Below are 23228 nucleotides of genomic sequence, written 5' to 3'. Positions count from 1 at the left end.
TCTCCGTGGCCACTGTGGAGCAGGATGATTAGTTCTCTTATAGGCCAGGATGATTAATTCTTTGTGGCATCCACTGGACAGGATGATTCGTTCTCCTGTGGACAGGATGATTAGTTCTCCTATCGAGGCATCCTACCCATGCAGTCTAGGACTCATGGGAAGTACCCATCATCTGATCAATGAGCAGGGAAATGAGGATAGGGACCATAGTAGTACTATCGATGGACGCATCGTTGTATCTACCGTACTCCTTATGCTAGGATGACCTCCATTGATCTGGGATCAGTGAGAGTGGTTCACACTCTGAGACTGACTTCGGGTCAGTGGAGGATGGTATGATACATCCTCGATCATTTCTTCTTCTTCATAGTTCGAGCAAAGCAAAGCAGAGCAGAGCAGAGTGGGGTCAAGCTATACAGGACAGTGCATTTGATGGATGGATAGCAGCAACGGTCTGACGGATTACAGATGAAGTTCTCCCTAGTTGAGAAGGAGTGTTAAAATTGGCAACTAGGGCCAAACTCCATGTGGATCACCTTATTTATGGCTTCTAATATTTTTCCCAGATTCCTCTCATTGAGAGGTGTAGGATTGATCTAAAGACCATCCGATTCCGATAAGTATTTATGGAGATATAAATTTATTTTGATTATGGACAAATTGTCAAGGTCGACCAGCAAACTTATGTAGGCTCAGAAGCCCAATAGTCATGTCTATTCAACCTCAACGTTCCTACGCATAAAAGGAACCTCTCTCTCTCTCACACGTGGCTGAAAGGAAGACGTCCTAGGGCAAAGAAGAAGCAAAAAGAAGGACGCTAGGGTAGCAGGTCATCTCTTTGACCGGCGTTGACCTTCCAAAAGTGCGGTTTGGGTGTGGTTGCCTCTCCTAGGTAGGCCGTAATTTTTGGCACAAAAATCGAGGTGATCTGACCTCTGGTTTGACCAGTATAGACTACCCTACTTTAGGGCCGCAGTTGACTTCAGAAATCTGCAAATTGACTGAACTTTTGGGGTTGTTTAAGCGCTGTTTCTTCAGGCTTTTCGAGGACAAGTTGACCGGAAATTGACCAAGTATTTTAGAGGTCAATTTCAGCTAGTTTGACCAAGTTTGACATTGTTGATCTAGGTTTTGCTGCTACTAATATAAAATTACAGAATTCAGATTTTGTACTATTTCTCTCTGCTAAACTATTGAAGATAAAAGAAAATTTGATCAAAGGGTTTCCCCGCATTGCGGTTTGTCCCTGGCTATCCGCCACATCTTGTGTCTCTTGTCTTGGCCTGTTTTCTGTTGATCATTTAATGTTCTATCTGCACTTTACTTAATGTATATGTGATTGCTAATCTGTGGTTACTAAGAAGAAAAATAAGTAAACTACTCTAAGCATAGAACATACCATAATTTAACAGATGTCCATGACCAGTGTTGTGAGCCTCGTGTTCAAGGTTGATATTACACCTCCTGTATCTGATCTTATACCTTCCAAGATTCAAGAGAGCTATAGACCCTTAAGATTGCCAAATACCTTCCATGATTTTCCTCCAAAACATTATAAATACCTTCCCAAGTTTGATGGGGAACCTGACAACTTTGCAGCTGAAAAACACATTCAAGCCTTCGAGCATTTTATAGATCTTTTTGAAGTTGAGAATGATGATGTTTACTTGAGAACTTTTTCTCAATCATTACAAGGGGATGCTAAAGAATGGTTTAGACATTTAGAGCCTGAATCAGTCGGTTCATGGGAGGAACTGAGTGATATTTTTCTGAAATTTTGGGGCAAAAGGAAATCCAAGTATCAACATTTTTCAGAGTTTCGTGGCATAGAGAAATAGAGGGATGAAACTGTCTCTATGTTCAATAGGAAACTTTTCAGTGTTTATCACAAAATGCCTAGAGACATTCAACCTCCTGAAGTCACTGCCATGTTGCGTTATGCAACAACTTTTCATTCAAATTTTTCTAACATCTCATGAACAGGAGATTTGTGACCTTACAAAAGATGTTTATTGATGCTCAGGAAATAGATGAGAATCTTCAAGCATGTGAGAAACTCCCAAAACAGGTCCTGGATGAAACAAATGCGGATGAACAAGAGAGTGAGCATGTTCAAAAGAGACTTGTTCTGAATCCTGATCCATTTCATTATGAGCAGAGGATTGATAATATCATACATTTTCTTGAAAGTCTCAATAATGATGTTTTTGCAGAGAGCAATAATAAGCTTGTTGAAAAGCAAGTTGCTGCTCCAAATTTTTATTTTCCTATATATGATGAATATGATGATTATGATGATGACTTTCATGAACAACCAATTATATTTCCTTCATCAAAAAATGTTCATTTTCAGTAGTCTAATGAAAGCACTCAACCTATATATCACAATTACAACATTGGACATAAAGAGAGTGATCAATTAGCTGAGGGTAACTCTTTGCCTTTATGCTTTTCTTCATTCAAGTTGTTGAAAGAGAAATTAAAATCATAAATGAAGCGGAGGAACGTGAATTGATGCAAAATCACATAGGTTTACTTGGACAAGCTGACAACATTATAGATCAACGGGAAGATTTTCATGTTTTTCATGATCCTGTGGCTTTATATATGGAGAGTTTTGTCAATTTAGATTCACAGCCATTAACTTACAAAGATTTTGAAAATGATGATTGTAAGGATGCTAATTCTCAAAAGCAACTAGAGATATTTTCTTTATCAAAAAGTATTCCATTGCAGTTGTCATATGAAGATTTTCGGCCTCTTTATGACAACCATCAGATTGAGATGCATGGAAGCAAATATGCAATCGAAGGGATTACACATCAAAGTGATAGTCTTTTACATTGTTGTGAGATCAATTTGCAAGCATTTGAGGATCCTTTTGTAGTCTTTTTAGAGTCAATAAGCAGGCCCAAGTTTTCAGATTTTATCAATAATGAATTTATTTTCAACTTTTTAAATAAGTTGCAATAATGGAGTAAAGTGAAGAGTGACAGATTTATGCCTGCTAAAGCTAAGATTAAGAAAGAACAATCTATTGATGTGAAGCAAGGAAAAAAGAATAATCAAGGAGCTACATTATTTGAGCAGCTACTTGATTGGTTGTATTGGCATTTTTTTATTATTTGATTCAACAATTCTTTTAGCAGTTTAAAGTAGGATTGTGTGCAACAAGCTTGTTGGGGCAAGCATGAATTTCAGTTTGGTTTTTCAGCAGTGACTTTTTCAATTTCAGTTTGCAGTTTGCAGTGTGCAGCATGCATTTCAGTTTGGTTTTTCAGCAGTGAGTTTCTCGATTTCAGTTTTCAGTTTGCAGTGTGCAGCATGCATTGCAGTGTGGTTTTTCAGCAGTGAGTTTTTCAATTTCAATTTTCAGTTTGCAGTGTGCAGCAATGTATGGTTTTCAGCTACAAAGTTAATTGGTCGCAAATAAGGTTTTCAATTTCAAGTAAAAGATTGTGATCAGACCAATGGATCAACAACATCCCCGTGAAGCCAGTTGTTATCACAATAAACTTTGTTTTTAAAGGTATTTTCAGAAAAGGTCGACAGCTTTAGGGTCAATGCTTTTAATGTAATAAATAGGGAAATTATCGATAGCAGGGCTATCAGCGCTTTAAGTGTTCTGATAATGTTTTCTGAAGAAATTCGTTGACAACAGGGTTATCAATGTTTCCGATAAAATTGATAGGTCGATTGTTAGCACCAAAAACAAATTTCAAATTTAAAATTTGGAATTATGCTGACCACATCAGCGTCAATGATGAGGTATGCAAGTGTGCCATGGGTAAGTGTGAGGTTAAATCATAAATTTATCTGCCGCCATCAGTGTATGGTTCGTTGAATAATCATGGGTTAAAACGTGTTTCCTACAAATCGTAATCATTTTTCCAAATCAGAATGATTTCCCTTATCCACCATTAAACTCATTTCATTTTGTAAGTTCGTGTTTTCATTTGTAAGTTTGGTAACTTTGTTGTTAAATTGGTAACATTTGACAAGAGAAATGATGACATTCCCACTGTTGGCGAATTCTAAAAACAGGCAGAAAGGAAATGCTGACAATCAGTCTGTCAGTGAAATCGCTAGTTAAAACTTTGTTTTTCTTGTACAGCACAGTAATTTTGGGCACACTTTCCAGACAAATGAGAACGAATTTTATGAAACCGAAAGAGGTTTTTGTCTACAACGAATCATTTAGAAAACCTCTCTCAATTTTCTAACATTATCACGGTTTTGGATTTTCAAAGGGATCACTAGACCCTATTCTTCAGGATTTCATGAGGAAAAAACTCATGGATAGTTGTTGACTTGGATGCCACCTCACCAAATTCGACTTGTTGATCCTTATCTCCAGCCATGACTCCAGCAACAGCATAATCTTTAGATGTAGATAGGATTAGAAAGTTTTATATGCATGTATTTGAAATGTACGCTGTTATTATTTTTAGATTTTGTAAATTAAGTTTTGCTAGAAACTTGTTTTAGTCATTTTGTCTTTTCTATAAAGACAAAGATTGAAGAATGAGAAAGGGTAGGGTTTTTTATCAGAAACTTATTGTGCCCAATGTATTTTCTAAAGGTTTAGTAAAGGAAGACTAATTTTTCAGCCGCAATTCTTGTGTTGAGAGAGTTTGGATACGTGTTTTCCTGTTTCTATTTTCCTTCTATGTTGTCATGTGTATTCTTCTATGACTGATAAGAGTAAATAAATTGAAATCATATTTACTATGCTTTGTTTATATGATCAATCTATCACAAATTTCCGACTTCTGCATTAAAATATTTCATCCTTGTGGTGCTCTTATAAGTATAACATTGTCTTCTTATTTTGCATTCCATCTCAACATTTTTAAATTTCAAAGTATCTCAGCTACCCTGCCTTTGTGAAGGTTTTAGTTTGCCTCCTTGTTAAGCCAATTATTTGACTCCATGCCCAATGGAAATCTATCAAACCCTACCACATTTTTGAAGCCCTATTACAGCAAAGCTAGTCATTGTGTTAAGTACATAACCAATCATTTTGACTGAGTTATAGAAGGGGTCCCCCTTCAAATTGAAATGGCTAGCTTTCAATTCAAGAGATTGGTTAGAGGTTACCTCAGTTATTTCCTTCCACAACCAGGGAGTTTTATGAGTGATAACATTTTGGCACTATTGTAGGGGAGCAAAGGTGAAATTTTCCCTAGGAGAACGACAAGATCCAGATCTGATTGTTGATGGTGAACAGTTTTTTTTTTTTTAACAAGATTGGATAGTGCATATATGTTGTGATGGAGCAATCTCCTATTACAATCAACTGTAGCATAAGTGGAAACTAAGTCGTGAGAATGTGTTGGGAACGCAGTCCCTTCTCTTGTGCTTATATTCAAAAATTCATAGATTTTTGTAGCTATTCTTGAATACTGTCTAACATACTGTCCTACTAGTAAAGCAAATTTACATAACATTGATTCTTTGGTAATTTTTCATGGTTTGTAGACTGAATACTCCTGAGAGGGCTGATTCTTCTTGTCTTGAATTCCATTTGGTTTGCTTCCTTCTTTTTCCCCTTGGGCTGCTTGCTGTTCCTTCTGTTGTTGTGCTGTTCCTTCTGTGTGCTATTCCTTCTGTTGGTTGTTCCTTCTGCTTGTTGTTCCTTCTGTTGTTGTGTTGTTCCTTTTGCTTGTTGTTCCTTTTGTTGTTGTGTTGTTCCTTCTGCTTGTTGTTCCTTCTGTTGTTGTGTTGTTCCTTTTGCTTGTTGTTCCTTTTGTTGTTGTGTTGTTCCTTCTACGTGTTGTTCCTTCTGTTGGTTGCAGCTGTTCCTTCTGCTTGTTGTTCCTTTTGTTGTTGTGTTGTTCCTTCTATTGGCTGCGGCTGCTCGCTGTTCCTTCTGCTTGCTGCTTGGCGTTCCTGAGTGTGACTGACAGGGAGGAGAGGCGCTGATGGGGGGAGGTAAAGAGGCAGAAATGGTCACTAGAGGGGGAGAGAGGTTGGTGGCTGGAGGTTTGTGCAACGCAGATGGCTGGAAGCTTGACATCTCTCCAAAGAGCCCCAAAATGAAAATCCCCTCCGTGTCTGGGTTTTATTTCAAAATTCCGGGTACAACGCTCAATCTGAGTGTTGAGGCCAATGAATGCAAATCTGCCTGTTGTAGCTTGGTTAAGGCAGAGGATGAAGCGAGCAGGGTCCTCCATTGAGACTAAGGTTTCCTTGAGGCAGCAGACAGCCTTTATTTGCCAGAGAGTCTACTTGCTTGTTTAAATCTCGCAAAATGTGGTAAGAGTCAACTCTGTCAAAATCTTTCAAAGTGTTTCGGATTCGCTGCAGAGTTTTGTTTAATGCAGGATTACAAAAATGATCTTCAAAGTTTAAAAGTTTAATCAGAAGCTCCGAGTCTCCGAAAATTTGAATTATTTTATAACCTAGCTCCTTCGCAATCTGACAAGCTTTTAAGAGACTGTAACTCTCTGCTTGATTGTTCGAGCTAGTGCCTAGGCCCCAACTAAAGTTGGTTTCACTCGATCTATCCGAGGAAAGAATCAAACCCCCTGCACCTGCAGTTCCTAGGTTCCCCTTGGACGCTCCATCAAAGAAGATCGTGGCTTTTGAGGTCCCCTGCCACCACGTGTGAAAGTCACCTTCAGTGAGTCGCAAGCACCAAGAAGGAGCATTCAACGGTTTGCTGACTGAATCGTTCCTCTCTCCTGTCGAGCAAGATCCCAGCCACGCAGAAGCTTCTGAAGGTAAAGAGGAGGCGGGAGCTGATTTACCTGCAATTTCCAGCAAGAGGGCTTTCACTTTGGCCGCCACTACCACTGAATTCGGAAGATTGTTGTTGAAAACACAGTCGTTTCTAGCCAACCACTTTCCACCAAAGGCATTTTGGAATAGCATGCCAGATGTTGTTCCAGACTGCGTTTTTAGCTTTTTTCTCTCGATTTTGGTCTATCCAGAAGATGTAAAGAGAAATGACAGATGTCTGGCAGGGGGAGGGAGCACTAAGACCGTGAAGGACCAAATTCCAGACTGCTTGTGTGAAATAGCAGTCAACCAGTAAATGATCAGAGGTTTCAGCAGCAGAGTTGCATAAGCAGCATCTAAAGGGGTCGTGGAACCCTATTTTGTTCAGATTTTCACCTGTTAGTGCCTTTTTATGCATGAGTAACCATGTGAAGAAATTCACCTTTGGTAGGCTAAAGGGGGACCAAACTGATTTCTAAAGCTTCTGTGTCAACGAAGGGGCATGAGTAGATTGTAAAGAAGAGAAACCTTCAGCTGTTGTGTAAATTCTGTTCTTCCCCACCCCATTTGTCCTTGGATGAGCGGTGGATAGGGGCGAGGCCAGAGAGAGCTGTATACAACAAGTTTTTTTTAGTGTGAAGAGGTTTTGGGACCCCTGGAAAAGTCCATCCTGCCCAATTCCCTTTGTTGTCCCAAGAGCAAATGTCTGCAAGCCGGAGGAGACCTTTGTTCACTAGCCAGATCTTTAACTCGTTGCAGGAATTTAGGGAGGCCAAAGGGGCATTCCCTTGAATAGTATCCTCCCACAGTAAGGTTCTCAGGCCATTGCCCGGGATTCTGTATAAATGTTGTTGTAAGTGATCGATGCATCTTCTGCTTAAATTCCAAATTGTTGTTCCTGTTGGAGTAGATGTTGTTGTAAGGTTTCTCAAGGAGCCTCCCTTTAGGTATTTCATCCAGAGGATCTTGCTAACAGAATGTTTTTGTCTACATACAACTGCCATATGATTTTTCCACCAAGAGCCAAATTTGCCAGGCTTGGATCCCGAATCTGTAACCCAACTTCCTGGAGTGGTCTTTTAAGGATATCCCATCTTACCAGATGTAACTTGCTCTGGTTGCCCTTACACCTGTTCCAAAGAAAATCCCGAAGGAGCTTGGAGATATGTTTCGTGATAGACTTGGGCGCTAACAGGAGAGAAGAATGGAAGATGGGGAGAGCGGAGAGGACTGCCTTTATCAAAACCAGCTTCCCAGCCTTTGTTAGCCATTAGCCTCCCCAATATGCTATTTTTGCTTTTATCTTGCTAATTATTTCGATCCAGAGGGAGGGAGGGCTTGGTCCCAAGGTTAAGGGAACGCCTAGGTATTTGATCTTTTCCCATTTGTCATACCCAGGGAATCCCAAGGAGCAAGCGATTCGAATGATAGTTGGATGATCTACATTCCAACCGTCGACAGCACTTTTTCTTTTGTTGATAAAGGCTCCTGTTATTAAGCAGAAGTGTTGAAGAATTTCATTGAAAGCCCTTGCTATCTTAATTGAGGCCCCTCCCAAGAGGAGAGAGTCATCCGCAAAGAGGGCATGATTTATAGGATCCACACCTCTTGCTGCCTTAATGCCTAGGATAGAGCCTACTTCCCTTTCAACTGTTAGCTTTCTGCTTAGGGATTCTGCCAATAGGATATAAAGAAAGGGTGACAATGGGCACCCTTGGCAGAGCCCTCTTGTAGCTTGGAAGAAATTAGCAGGTCTGCCATTGACCAGGGGTGCTATCCAAGGTCTATATGTGCAGGCTTTTATCAAGTTGACAAACTCAGCACTAAAACCAAAAGAGAGAAGGATTTTATAGAGGAATGAGAGTTTAACCCGATCAAAAGCATTTGACATATCCAACTTGATGAGCATGCCTTTTTCCTTCCGAATGTGGCTAGAGTGGAGGGCTTCTTGCACTTGGATCACATTGTCTATGAGGTGCCTTCCTTTGACAAAACCACCCTGAAGAGGGGAGATCAAATTCCCTAATAGAGGCTTGAGTCTATTGGCTAAGAGTTTGGTGAGAATCTTGTATGAGGCATTGCAGAGTGAGATAGGTCGGAACCTGTCAAAAGTCTTTGGGTTAACTTCTTTCGAGATTAGAGCAAGGAAGGTGGAGTTGGTGCACCCTCCCACTTTGGCTTTCTTTTGGAAGGCTTTTATCATTCAGAGGAGATCGAGTTTTATTACATTCCAGCAAGCTCTGTAAAAATGGATGGTGAAGCCATCCGAGCCAGGGGCTTTATCCAGCTCCAGTGACCATATGACTTCCACTACCTCTTTTTTAGTAAAAGGCTTCAATAACCCAGCATTTAAATATGCAGTGACAAGTGAAGGGATGTTTGACAAAAAGTCAGCAGCCAAATCATCATCAGAAGAACCATCCTCCTGAAATAGTTGCTGAAAATGAGATGTGGCGGCCTGTTTTAAAAGAGGTTGTCCTTTGATGACTTCCCCCTCCCTGGTGGATATTTCCGAGATGTGATTCCGAGAGAGACGAGCTCTACATTGTCTGTGAAAGAATGATGTGTTTCTATCTCCAGCTTGCAGCCAGAGGCTACGAGACTTGAGGCGCCAGTACTCCTCTTCTTGGCGAAAGGAGAGAAAAGAGTTGAACTGGGCGTTCTGTTCGATGAGCAACTGAGCTTTGGTGGTTTCAGTTTCTTCCATGCCTAGCTGAATCTCGGCTAAAGCCTGCACAGTCTTTTGTCTATTGCTCGTTGGAGTGGAGAGGGGTTTTTTTTTTGCCCAGGTTTTTAAGGCATACTTAGTGTACTTAAGTTTCTGCTCCCACACAAAGCTGGGGGATCCTTCAACTGGTTGCGACCAAGCTTGAGCCACTATGTCCATAAAGCCCTCTCTCGCTACCCAAAGAGGACTGAATCTAAAGGGAATAGGGCCTAAGTCTTCCTCTTTTTCTAGCAACAACGAGATGGGGTTATGGTCAGATGTTATCTTGGGCAGAATTTTTGAAGAGATTAAATGCTTCCCCTCCATCAAAGAACTTTGAACTAGAAACCGGTCTAGACGAGCAGCAATGTTGGCATTACCAACTCTATTGTTGGTCCAGGTATAATGACCTTTCTTAGGTTTGAGGTCAAGGAGGTCCCAAGCAAGAATCAGAGACTCCACCGAGACATGGAAGGGATCTTTACCCCAAACTCCACCTTTTTTCTCTTTCGGATCTAAAGTGATGTTAAGATCCCCCGCCAGTATGATGTTTGGGGGAGTGTAGATTTCTAGGAAGTCTGAGAGAGAATTCCAGCAATCCTTCTTTTCCAAGAAATTAACAGGGACATAAAGATTGAAGAGAGCCAAAGAAATCTTACTTGGAAGATGTTGAAGTTTTGTGTATATCTAGTGTTGGGTTGCGAAGGAGCTTTTCAGTTGAAACATATCCTCTGACCATAAGGTTGCAAGACCCCCTGAAGTACCTCGGGCGCTGACCGCTTTTCCTGAGTTCTTATTCCACCTGATTCGACTTAAGGATAGAAGAGCATCCTCTTCTATCTTTGTCTCTTGGAGCAGGAGGATATCTGAGGTTTCCATTCTTGATAAATCTTTCACTGCTTCAGCGTTCAATGGGTTCCCCAAACGCCTGCAATTCCAAGAGACAGGCCCTCCTTTTGTGGGTCGATCCCTTCATGGGTCGAGCCCTTGTGTTTCTGCCTAATGACATTTCGATTGTGGATTGATTGCCCTGCATCTTTAATCTCTCCGCCTCTTCTTCTTTGATCTCCTTACGAGACTTTCTTCCTGCCTTTTTGGTGGATTGCTCAAAAGAGTCTTCTTCAGAAGAACCAGGGTTGTCTATCAGCTTTTTCTTTTTGATCATTTATGCATAAGAGAGTGGGGATATGGCGCCTACTGGAGAGCCATGGGTTTCCTGCGGGGTTGCGTCTACACACGGAATTTCTGAGGTGGCTACTCCAGTTTGTTCCTGAGATCCTGAGTTTATTTCTGCGTCTGCTATCCGTTCAATATACAGCTGCACCTCTCCCTCTTCAAGTTCTGGTTGGTTTTGATCTTCTGGAGGGTTTAGAACAGCAAAAGGATTTGTTGAAGTAGTGGTATTTGCCGTGGCTTGAACTTCAGGTAGTCTCTTCCTAACAGAGGGTCCTTCGGTCTCTGCATTCCCTCCTTTCCCTTCTTCCTCAGTTTTCTTCTTGCAGTTTTGAGTGAAATGGCCATAGCCATGACAGTGTCGGCACTTGAAGGGGAGTTGTCCATAATCAAGTTCCTGTATGTGAGACCAGCCAGCTACGGTTAGCTTGATCACCTCGAGCAACCCTATCTCCAAGTCGACTTCAACACATATTCTGGCACACGAATATTGTTCTCTCCTTTTAGCCCTATCAATGTGTTTGCCTAGTTTGTTCCCGATGGTTTCCATAGATTCTGGGTTCCAGCAATGAAGAGGGAGGTGGGGTAACCTTACCCAGACAGGAACGGCTGAAGGAATATCCTGGGAAGGATCAAAGTCCGGCGTCCATTTATTCAGATAGAGCCCTTGGGGGCCCATGAAATATGGACCGTTTTGGAAAATAAGGTCTCGATCTTTTGTTGAATCGAAGACAAAAACGTAATAGCCTCTGCCTACCAGATGATTTTGGATTCCTTCAAAGACAAGGGGCCTCCAGTTTCGCTGGACCCATCCATCAATAGCTTTGGGAGAGGGCCAGAGGCCCGTAAATTGACCAATGAGCCCGCGTTCTACTAGGTTCAGCGCAATCCGGCACGGGCGTTCCGCAGGCAATTCAACAAAGGGGATGGATTCGGCTTTCTTTACAAACTTCTGTTGATTCGGGTTTGCTTTCCTCTTGTCGCAGGAGGCTACCAGACGTTTGAAGGCATCGATCTCAAGAGGGAGGGGAGGACGAGGGCCCCCTCCGGCGTCCATGCGGGCATAACTCGAATTTTTACCAGTTGAATCGATTTAGGGTTTACCAACCGAAAAATTGCAATCCTCGGGGTTGGACCAAAATTAATTTAATTTTAAAGCTATGAAAAAAATAGAGGATGGTGAACAGTTTTCAAACATAAGCAAGTTGTGAATTATTCACCTGGTGACTCCAATCAAGCTTCAAACCAAATCCAGAGACTCCACTGGAGAACAAGCCTCATTGACAAAGACATGAAAGGACAATACGGGAAAACCAGGTATCAAAGCTTGAGTTTTATCCAAGATGTAATATTATTTTTTGTCAACTACTTCTTGTCCTTTCTCGAGCATATCAAAAGAATTGTGTGACTCACTATATTCGTATGTAGACCATAGATCTATACTTGTATATCCTTCTTTAAAAATTGTAGATATACCTTCTTCTTGCATTGTTGATCTTGACCAAGTTTTTTCATCCGAGCCATATGATGTCCATGACTAGTCTTGTGAGCCTCATGTGATCAAGGTTGATATTACACCTCCTGTATTTGATCTTATACCTTCCAAGATTCAAGAGAGCTATAGACCCTTAATATTGCCAAATAACTTCCATAATTTTCCTCCGAAACATTATAAATACCTTCCCAAGTTTGATGGGGAACCTGACAACTTTGCCGCTGAAAAACACATTCAAGCCTTCGAACATTTTATAGATCATTCTGAAGTTGAGCATGATGATGTTTACTTGAGAACTTTTTCTCAATCATTATAAGGGGATGCTAAAGAATGGTTTAGACATTTAGACCTGAATCAGTCGGTTCATGGGAGGAACTGAGTGATATTTTTCTGAAATTTTGGGGCAAAAGGAAATCCAAGTATCAACATTTTTCAGAGTTTCGTGGCATAGAGAAACAGAGGGATGAAACTGTCTCTATGTTCAATAGGAAATTTTTCAGTCTTTATCACAAAATGCCTAGAGACAATTCAACCTCCTGAAGCTCCTGCCATGTTGCGTTATGCAACAACTTTTCATTCAGATTTTTCTAACATCTCATGAACAGGAGATCTGTGACCTTACAAAAAATGTTTATTAATGCTCAGGAAATAGATGAGAATCTTCAAGCATGTGAGAAACTCCCAAAACAGGTCCTGGATGAAACAAATGCGGATGAACAAGAGAGTGAGCATGTTCAAAAGAGACTTGTTCTGAATCCTGATCCATTTCATTATGAGCAGAGGATCGATAATATCATACATTTTCTTGAAAGTCTCAATAATGATGTTTTTGCAGAGAGCAATAATAAGCTTGTTGAAAAACAAGTTGTTGCTCCAAATTTTGATTTTCCTATATATGATGATTATGATGATGACTTTCATGAACAACCAATTATATTTCCTTCATCAAAAAATGTTCATTTTCAGCAATCTAATGAAAGCACTCAACCTATATATCATAGTTACAACATTGGACATAAAGAGAGTGATCAATTAGTTGAGGGTAACTCTTTGCCTTTATGCTTTTCTTCATTCAAGTTGCTGAAAGAGAAATTTAAAATCATAAATGAAGTGGAGGAACGTGAACCGATGCAAAATCACATAGGTTTACTGGGACAAACTGACAACATTATAGATCAGTAGGAAGATTTTCATGTTTTTCATGATCCTGTGGCTTTATATATGGAGAGTTTTGTCAGTTTAGATTCACAGCCATTAACTTACAAAGATTTTGAAAATGATGATTGTAAGGATGCTAATTCTCAAAAGCAACCAGAGATATTTTCTTTATCAAAAAGTATTCCATTGCAGCTATCATATGAAGATTTTCAGCCTCTTTATGACAACCATCAAATTGAGATGCATGGAAGCAAATATGCAGTTGAAGGGATTAAACATCAAAGTGAGAGTCTTTTACATTGTTGTGAAATCAATTTTCAAGCATTTGAGGATCCTTTTGTACTCTTTTTAGAGTCAATAAGCAGGCCCAAGTTTTCAGATTTTATCAGTAATGAGTTTTTTTTCAACTTTTTAAATAAGTTGCAAGAATGGAGTAAAGTGAAGAGTGATGGATTTATAATTTTATGCCTACTAAAGCTAAGATTAAGAAAGAACAATCTACTGATGTGAAGCAAGGAAAAAAACATAATCAAGGAGCTACATTATTTGAGCAACTACTTGATTGGTTTTATTGGCATTTTTGTTTTATTTGATTCAACAATTCTTTTAGCGGTCTAAAGTAGGATTGTGTGCAATAAGCTTGTTGGGGCAAGCATGAATTTCAGTTTGGTTTTTCAGCAGTGAGTTTTTCAAATTTCAGTTTTCAGTTTGCAGTGTGCAGCATGTTTTTCAGTTTGCAGTGTGTAGCATGTATTTCAGTTTGGTTTTTCAGCAGTGAGTCTTTCAATTTGCAGTGTGCAGCAATGTATGGTTTTCAGCTGCAAAGTTAATTGGTTGCAAATAAGGTTGCCGATTTCAGGTAAAAGATTGGGATCAGGCCTCTAGTCTATGGGGTTCTTGCTGCCATCTATGATCAACAACGTCGCCGTGAAGCCAGTGGTTATCACAATAAACTTTGTTTTTAAAGGTTTTTTTAGAAAATGCCAACAGTTTCAGTGTGAGCGCTTTTAATGTAATAAATAGGGAAATTATCGATAGAAAGGCTGTCAGCGCTTTAAGTGTTCCACTAATGTTTTCTGAAGAAATTCGTTAACAATGGGCTTATCAGTGTTTCCGATAAAATTGATAGGATGATTGTCAGCGCCAAAAACAAATTTAAAATTTGGAATTACGCTGACCACATCAGCGTCAATGATGAGGTATGCAAGTGTGCCACGGGTAAGTGTGAGGTTAAATCATAAATTTATCTGCCACCATCAGTGTATGGTTCATTGAATAATCATGGGTTAAAACGTGTTTCCTACAAATCGTAATCATTTTTCCAAATCAGAATGATTTCCCTTATCCACCATTAAACTCATTTCATTTTGTAAGTTCGTGTTTTCATTTGTAAGTTTGGTAACTTTGTTGTTAAATTGGTAACATTTGACAAGAGAAATGTTGACATTCCCACTGTCGGCAAATTCTAAAAACAGACAGAAAGGAAATGTTGACAGTCAGTCTATCAACAAAATCACCAGTTAAAACTTTGTTTTTCCTGTACAACACAGTGATTTCGAGCACGCTTTCTAGACAAATGAGTACGAATTTTATGAGACCGAAAGAGGTTTTTGTTCACAACAAACTCATTTAAAAAAACCTCTCTCGGTTTTCTAACAACTATCACGGTTTTGGATTTTCAAAGGGATCACTAGACCCTATTTTTCAGGATTTCGTGAGGAAAAAGCTCATGGACAGTTGTTGACTTGGATGCCACCTCACCAAATTCGACTTGTTGATCCTTATCTCCAGCCATGAATCCAACAACAGCGTGATCTTTAGATGGAGATAGGATTAGAAAGTTTTATATGCATGTATTTGAGATGTTCGATATTATTTTTAGATTTTGTAATTAAGTTTTGCTAGAAACTTGTTTTAGTTATTTTGTCTTTTCTATAAAGACGGAGATTGAAGAATGAGAAGGGTTGGGATTTTATCAAAAACTTATTGTGCTCTATGTATTTTCTGAAGGTTTAATAAAGGAAGACTAATTTTGCAACAGCGATTCTTGTGTTGAGAGAGTTTGGATATGTGTTTTCTTGTTTTTGTTTTCCTTCTATGTTGTCATATGTGTATTCTTCTATGACTGATAAGAGTAAATAAATTGAAATCATATTTACTATGCTTTGTTTATATGATCAGTCTGTCACAAATTTCTGACTTATGCTTTAAAATATTTCATCCTTGTGGTGCTCTTATAAGTATACCATTGTCTTCTTATTCTGCATTCCATCTCAACTTTTTTAAATTTCAGAGTATCTTAGCTACCCTGCCTCTGTGAAGGTTTTAGTTTGCCTCCTTGTTAAGCCAATTATTTGACTCCATGCCTAATGGAAATCTATCAAACCCTACCACATTTTTGAAACCCTATTATAGCATATCTAGTCATTGTATTAAGTACATAACTAGTCATTTTGACTAAGTTATAGAAGGGATCCCCCTTTGAATTGAAAGGGCTAGCTTTCAGTTCAAGAGATTAGTTAGAGGTTACCTCAACTATTTCCTTCCACGGCTGGGGAAATTTTTAAGTGATAACACATCGAATTAGTGAGGGAGAGTTACATTCTCTTAAGTGTGGAGTTACTATTTTATTCCGAAAGAGAGGTTCCATTTTACAAGTAATTGACTTATTCCATGAAACTTATTAAGAATTCGTTTTTATTAATCCATTAGACTATTTTATAAATAGTAATACTAGTAAGGATAAAATATTAATTCTTGACTTGTATAATCATGATTGATTTGATAAGTTGATTCCATATGTCGAGGTCATCCTTGATCATTTAGACATGTCTTTCTATTTTTGGAAAGTCACTTCCAAATTGAGATTTGACTTACTATTTTTGGAAAGTCATATTAGAAATGTCAAAAATGAAATTTTATTATAGGTGGTTCAAATAGAACTAAAAGAAATGATTTCTTCTAGGAGAAATTCATCGTTGAGCTGCCAAATTTTAACACTAGTGCAAAAAAGCAATGTTAATAACCATGGTTCATTTTTCCCCCAATACAAGGTTCCAAAAATATCCAAATAAATAATGATGCTTTAACATTGCTTAGAGTAAAATGAGAGTAATGATAAGAGAAACCAAGGAACACTTTGCAACAACCCTTACCTAATAATCTCCATGTACAATTAGATAAGGCACCATAGATGGAAGTTAGATCAAGCTAATTTGTGCTCAAGTTGTGTATGAACCTCACCATTGCTCAATTTTTCATATTTATAAGGTAGATCCTATTTAGCACATTAACATATTCATTGGAACAAATACTCGTGATCCTTCACCTACTACGGTAATGGAGTAAGACACAAGTGACCAAAACCAGTGTTCCACGGGGCCGCATCCCCACCTAGGAATCGGGATTCCTCTCTCCCTCAAGCTACGGGGACTTAGGGTCATCTGAGGGTCGTTTCCCGACACTCCCAAAAAAGGGTACACATGGAAACTTCAAGGGGATAGTTTCCTCAAAATCTAGGGTCGTTTCCTCAAAATTGAGGTCGTTTCCTAGAAAAAAGGGTTTGTTTCCTCCTTAATAAAGTGAAATCGCAATTTTTTTTAAAAATAAAAAAATTGAAATTTTACTTGTTATGAAGGGGCGGAAGGGTTTTTATGTAATTTCATTGTTTCGTGGAAGTTGCATTCAAAGTGAGGAAGCCGCTACACGAGGTTGCTTGCCCTGTCGCTACTGCTGCCGAATGGCTCTCAGCATTTGTAACTTTACCACTGTCGCTACACGAAGTCACCCGCCTTGTACAAAGCCATTGCACGAAGTCGCCCACAACTCATGAATGAACCCCAAAGTCTTTTTTATTGCAATTGAGAACAAGTGTACATAAGAGCGGAGCTTTCCCAAGCACAATAGCTCGTAACGTTATTCAATATGAGAGCTCATGGCTCTATTATATGGAGAGTTGGGAGCAAATCCCAATGAAGAATGACAATGACAAATGGCATTGGAGCCAATACCAAGGTAGGGAGATTAAACAAGTGGCATGAGGTGTCCCAAAGAGAAATTCGAATTTGTTGAATGGAGCTCCAATGCCAAGTGTAAAAATCGAATTCTGGCAAGTGGACATCATTTTCTTCTTCACTTATGTGCCAAATTTGAATTCTACGATGAAATGACAAGTGTAGATGGGTGGTAACCCATGTAGGGACATTTTCCCACAAAAATCTCCACCAAATATTCTCCCAAATATGTATTAACTTCACAAATTCGAATTTCCAAGTAAGCAGTTTTCTCATTTAATGCCAGAAATTCGTTTTTATTTGAGCACATGTCCTTTCCTTGATTTTAGGAGTCCACTTTACCTTGGGACTTCACTTTAACTCCTCCATAATTTTCCACCTCATTTCCACAACATTTAGCTTGTGTGGATATTTATTTTTCTCCATTTATTTCATTTCTGGCTTAATTAATTTCAGATTTCCCACTAAACTTAGGAAAAGTGGGTTTTGAGGGTTCAAAACACATTTTTAACCCCTCAAAATAGAAAGTTGAGAGTGAGAGGTGCAAATTTTATTACTCATACCCCATACAACTTCTCTAGACATCACTTATTACATTACAAATACAATTTTTATTACAATTTTCGTAGTGCGGAAAATCTAAAAAATTAAAAAATGACTACCTAGACCTAACCAAATTCCATGATTTTTTTGTGTGATCTAGTATAGTAATATACATCGAATCTAGACACTAAGATGTGTTAGGGGCTCAACCTTCAAACCGTCACCATGGCTTTGGGGTAACAAGTGAATGAAAAAATCTAGAAAATTATCCGCCTATAAAAAAGAAGGGATAATTAACCAGATAAAAAAACACTCTAAAGTGTACTCGTTTGCTAATCGAGTCCCAACATCCTAGCCCTGTTACAGACTCAAAACTCATCATTACTAGTATCACTTATTACAATTCTCTGCAAGGTGTGGAATCAGAGTACAAGAAAGATGATGAGAAAATAGAAGTAGAGTTTAAAAACTCAGTTGACTAATGATATTTGATAGTACAAGTGTCCTTTGGTACATCCTTGGGCGTGGAGTCTTCATATAATCATCAGGTGCCACTCCAATGGTCAACAGGCCTTACACAATCACAAAAGCTATGGGTGAAAATGCTTTTGAATTGAGTACTCCCCCTATTGTTGGCTTGCACCCAATATTTAATGTGGAGTCGTTTTGACTATATTTTCCACCTTTGTTGGACAACTTGGAGGCAATGCAATAATTGGCCCCCACGAAACTCAATCCTGACTACATTGAACAGGGTACAGTGGATCGAATCATCAACACCAAGACAAAGGATACACGCCAACGGAACATACAACTCTACCAAGTTGTCAAAGCAAAGAAGCTTCCCCGCCAAGGCAGTTGGCTCACTAGTAGCCAAACAGCAGAAGTTTCCCCATCTGATGAGGGAACTTGATGCAATGAAGACCATTACTTCCTAAGGGATGAGGACTAATCCAGGTGGTTGTCGATGGCCACCCACCTCTTCCACTAACTCAAAATTTCTCTTTCTTCTTGGCAAGTATTTTATGGTTTTTCAAGTCCTAAACTTCCAAGGGCACTATGAAGCCCTAAACAATGTTTTTTGGTCATTTGAGGGGCGAGGGTTTGCCATGGCATACCCTAGCCCACCCAAAAGTTGTAATTCTCAAATATTTTTTCCAACAAGCTATTGTGCACCCCAAACGAAAATTGTATGAAAAGCTTGTGCCCCGAAGAAGTTCACATACCAACTAACCACCTTAGGGCCTGCAAACCTTTTGGCATTTCATCTTTTAGATTTAGGGTTTTTTACCTATAAGGTTCTCTCTTTATGTTCAAAGGCCATTCTTCCAACCTCTTCTAATAGCTTTTTGTGAATATGTGTAGCCGCCATCTCTCTCTCTCCAGAGATAGCTACCACCATTCTAGCCATTTTGTGTTCTATAGTATTTTGATATTTTATTTATTAATAGAAGTTGGGTTTTCACTATATTACTGTGCTCTGTGCTATATTTTTCATCTGTGTTTCATTTCCTTTCCTGCCTTTTATTTCATTCCTTGTACAATTTAGATCAAGCTAAGACACAACCAGTTGCTAAAAAGAAGATGTGATACAAATCCCATTGTGTTGGATGATATTGATCCAACTTCAAAATTGGTATATGTGTCTCACCCAACAGAGTTTGATCTTGATTTTGATATTGATGACTTGGAGTTAGGGAGGTATTTGTTTGGTCCATGCTTGATTTGGATTCCAAAGCAAGTGAAGCACCAAGCATGGAACATGCAAGCACTAGTGCAATTTAGCCAACTCTTGATTTTGCAAATACTAATTTTACTCCAGTTGCAAATGCGCTTGAGGAATCCAAGGAGTCTGAGCTAGAGGATGATTTTGTAGCTCTCGCTGATGATCCCATTTCTAACAATGGTGATGAGTTTGATGATTGACGTGTTGATTAATCATTTGTACTATGTAGTGGGTCAGTAGCTTGTAGCATGTTTTTGGACTCTTGAGGCCATTTAGAGCCTCATTGTTTATTTATTTTGTTGTTGATATGTATTGTACTTGGTGCCATTCTAATATAATCACCCTTGCATGGTATCTACATGAGCAGACTTCGCATATTTTGTCTCTAATAGTTTGGAATCTTTGAAATAATTTTTTCATTGAAATTTAATTATTTTATGTATTTTTTAGTGAACCGAGTTAGTGAAATACCATTGGTCCAAGTTAATCTGAGTCTAAGTCCAAATCTTAGTCGACCCTCTATTGATTGTGATTTTGAGTTCAAGTTGACCCTCGATTGTTTCTGAGTTTAAAAACTACAATTCGTTGACATGATGTCTACAACATTGCTCTCACCTTCAAATTGACACTAGTCATCACATCCCATAATCGAAGAGGATTTGTCAACTGTGTCAGGAACACCTCATCTTCAAATGTCCCATTACTATGAGGTCAAAAAGAGGACCCACTACCTTTATTGGGATTTGAGGGGTTCCCTCGCTATTTTCTAATGATATCCAAACAAGAGGTGCCTAGCTTATTTTATGAAGAAGATGTTAGGACACAAGTCTTCACTCCTACAGGGGCCTCCTGGATAGACTTCAGAAGGAAGATCACTTAGTTTTTCCCTTGTGCCTAATCTGCTAATGGTAGTGAGCAGCAAGTAGGGAACCAAGATACTTCACAAAGTAGATCGTTGAGACTACAAACCTCATCTCAATGTTTTCCTAGCACACTCACATACACAAGGCCTTTGAGGAGTTTCAATTCCAGATCTAATTGATCTCAGCTCGTCTCTTAATACAACTTCCTGCAGTATTGAAAATGCACTATCACAGCAATAAATACCTTATGGAATCTCAATCTTTTTTGTTAACTTGTTTGAAAGTTAAAAATATGCAACCCTCACTGATTCACGGAGATCCGAAAGCCATGCCACTTGCAGGCAATCTAATTTCAACTCCTTGATGCATTGCCTATAATTTTCGAAGGAAAAAGAATCTACCCTGTAAACTAATTATTTGTAATTAAGGGTGTGACCAGCGAAAAGGCACCACTTCAACAATTTTACTAAAGCGCTTTAACAAACATGCATGATGCCACAAAGCGCTGCACAACGGAGAGTGAATTTATTTTGGGGGAGCCCTGTTTGAGGTGTAACTATTAAATCAAAGTCATTCAGAACTTGCACATCGCCTCATCGCCTTGAAATTCGTGCCATTAAGAGTGGGGAAGACCATGGCTAGAATGGAACTCCGGTCAACATGTCCAGAGAACCAAAGCCCTGTTAGTAACAATGGGCTCATTAAGGAGTTGCACATGGCCTCATCTCCTTGAAATCCGTGCCTTTAAGAGCGGGGAAGACCGTGTCTACAATGCTAGAATAAAACTCTCTTCAACGTGTCCAGAGAACCAAAGACCTGTTAGTAACAACGGTCTCATTTAGGTTATGGGTGTGTGATTAGCAGCCAGCAGCAAGGAGATTGAGTTTGTATTAATTTGGAAAACCAGGTTCCAACTTCCTATGGATATTATTGAAACCATGTGCAAGTCCTGAGAAACTTTGACAACATAGATATGCCCTAATAGCATAGTAGATTAGCCAGCGGGATTCTATAAGAAATATTTTCAAAAACAAATAATGAGTTACTAAAGGAGAATTTCCAGTTTTCTATCCATGTTTCATGATCCTAACCGGGCAGAAACTGGGCAATCTTCAAAACGACCTCAGCCAACTATAATGTGTGAGTATATTGTGTTGAAAGGACATCAACAGAGTTGTTGCTACAAACATTGAAAATACAAATTAAACCAAAACGAAATAACATGTATTGGCTCACGGTCGCCAAGCACTAGGTCGCGAGTTCAATCCTAGTAATGCAGTCATTATATGCACAGAAGAGAATATGGGATCGAGAGTGAGCAAAATACCTGCACTGGAACCAGTCATTACCAGAGGCGCAGGGCCCCCATGCATCTCTGTGGTATTGCTCGTCAATGTGAAAAGGTCCAATCCCTGCACCGCCAAGCCCGTCCCTTCGAGTCAGATTATTCGACTCCACTGCACGGATTGCATCCAAGAGAGGACGGAGTTGCCGCCGAATTTCGGGTATTTTGCCATGAACTCCTGTGAAGCGGTGGTCGACATTTTGTGAAGTGGGGTTGTGGGTTTTGTCCTTCCTGGTTGCTTTTGCCAGAGAAGTGCAAGAACCAAAGGCCGCCTTTGTTATGCTCTGTAAGTGGGAAGCCATTTTCATTCCATGTCCATGAACATGGACGTCTCAGTCTTATATATTTACGCGAAGTGTTAGGCTACTTTGCTCCGTCTGGATGCAGCAGGCGCGGCTTGGGATTGGTGAGTACATTGGTGTCGCAAATATCGTTTTGTTCACCAGGCTTCTCACGCGTGAAAGAGTCCAACGGCTGTTTCCATGTCTAACGTCTAATTTGAAATCGAAAAGGAAGAGAGCTTTTTAACTGTACACAGAAAATGCAAAGTACGTGCCTTGTGGCCTGCCCATGGGCTGAAGAACGATAATGAGTTCAAATCTCGTTGGCATAGAGTTTCGAGCGTCAGTTGGGAATTGGGCTGAAGGACGACAATGAGTTCGAATCGTGTGGTATAGTGTATCGACATCAGTTGGTAGTTGGGCTCGAGGACAATAGTATTGATTTGACAATATCTTAATCTAGTTATATAATTGACAAATAATATTGATTTGACTATTTTTAGTTTTGTTATCTTAAAATATTATTTTATTTCATTAATATAGTGATATAATTTTTTTGTTTGTGAGTTTATGTCAGTGTGTTGATCTTAAAATATTATCTTATTTCATTAATATAGTGATATAATTTTTTTGTTCGTGAGTTTATGTCACTCTCTAAATGATTGTATCATTAATTTATTTGTAGTTGAGATGATGGGATTATTAATTTGTTTTTGTTTGAGTGGTTATAATTTAAGATTTTAAGTTTTAAGTTTTGGTAGAAATTAAATAAGAAATTTTTTGTTCGATGTGTTTTGAAACAACAAGTGTAATTTGTTATTAGGGCTAAATGAAGAGGCAGACCATGGCAAAGGCTTAAATATAGAGCAATGTAGAGACCAAAATTTCAAGTAACGACTATATTTGAACAATAATATTTAAATTATGATATTAATTTATTAATATATTAAAAACAATTATTTTTAAGTAACGACTATATTAAATTGTTAAGTTTTGAAAAATAATATTTAAATTATGATATTAGTTTATTAATTTTATTAAAAACAAATATTAATAAGTAACAACTATATTAAATTGTTAGGTTTTGAAAAATAATATTTAAATTATGATATTAATTTATTAATTTATTAAAAACAAATATTAATAAGTAACGGCTGTATTAAACCGCTAATTTTGAAAAATAATATTTAAATTAATTTAT

The 23228-nt window shown here is 38.8% G+C and overlaps 1 protein-coding gene across 1 annotated transcript in view; it reads right to left on the bottom strand.

Moving 5' to 3' along the window:
• The window catches only part of LOC149145734 (uncharacterized), a 226613-nt gene extending 204215 nt beyond the window's left edge, over positions 1-22398 (bottom strand). The window contains exon 1 of the mRNA XM_089448146.1: positions 21729-22398. Within this exon, the coding sequence (XP_089304272.1) occupies positions 21729-22054 (326 nt within the window). The 5' untranslated portion in view covers positions 22055-22398. The remainder of the gene's footprint in view (positions 1-21728) is intronic.
• Positions 22399-23228: the final 830 nt, after the last annotated feature.

The sequence above is a fragment of the Pinus tabuliformis genome, chromosome X (genome assembly GCF_031772625.1).
Source record: "Pinus tabuliformis cultivar Carrire ecotype Pingquan chromosome X, CPIR1, whole genome shotgun sequence".
In the NCBI taxonomy this organism is placed as follows: domain Eukaryota; kingdom Viridiplantae; phylum Streptophyta; class Pinopsida; order Pinales; family Pinaceae; genus Pinus; species Pinus tabuliformis.
Note: the sequence above shows the minus strand (reverse complement) of the source record. Positions and strands in the feature narration are given on the sequence as shown.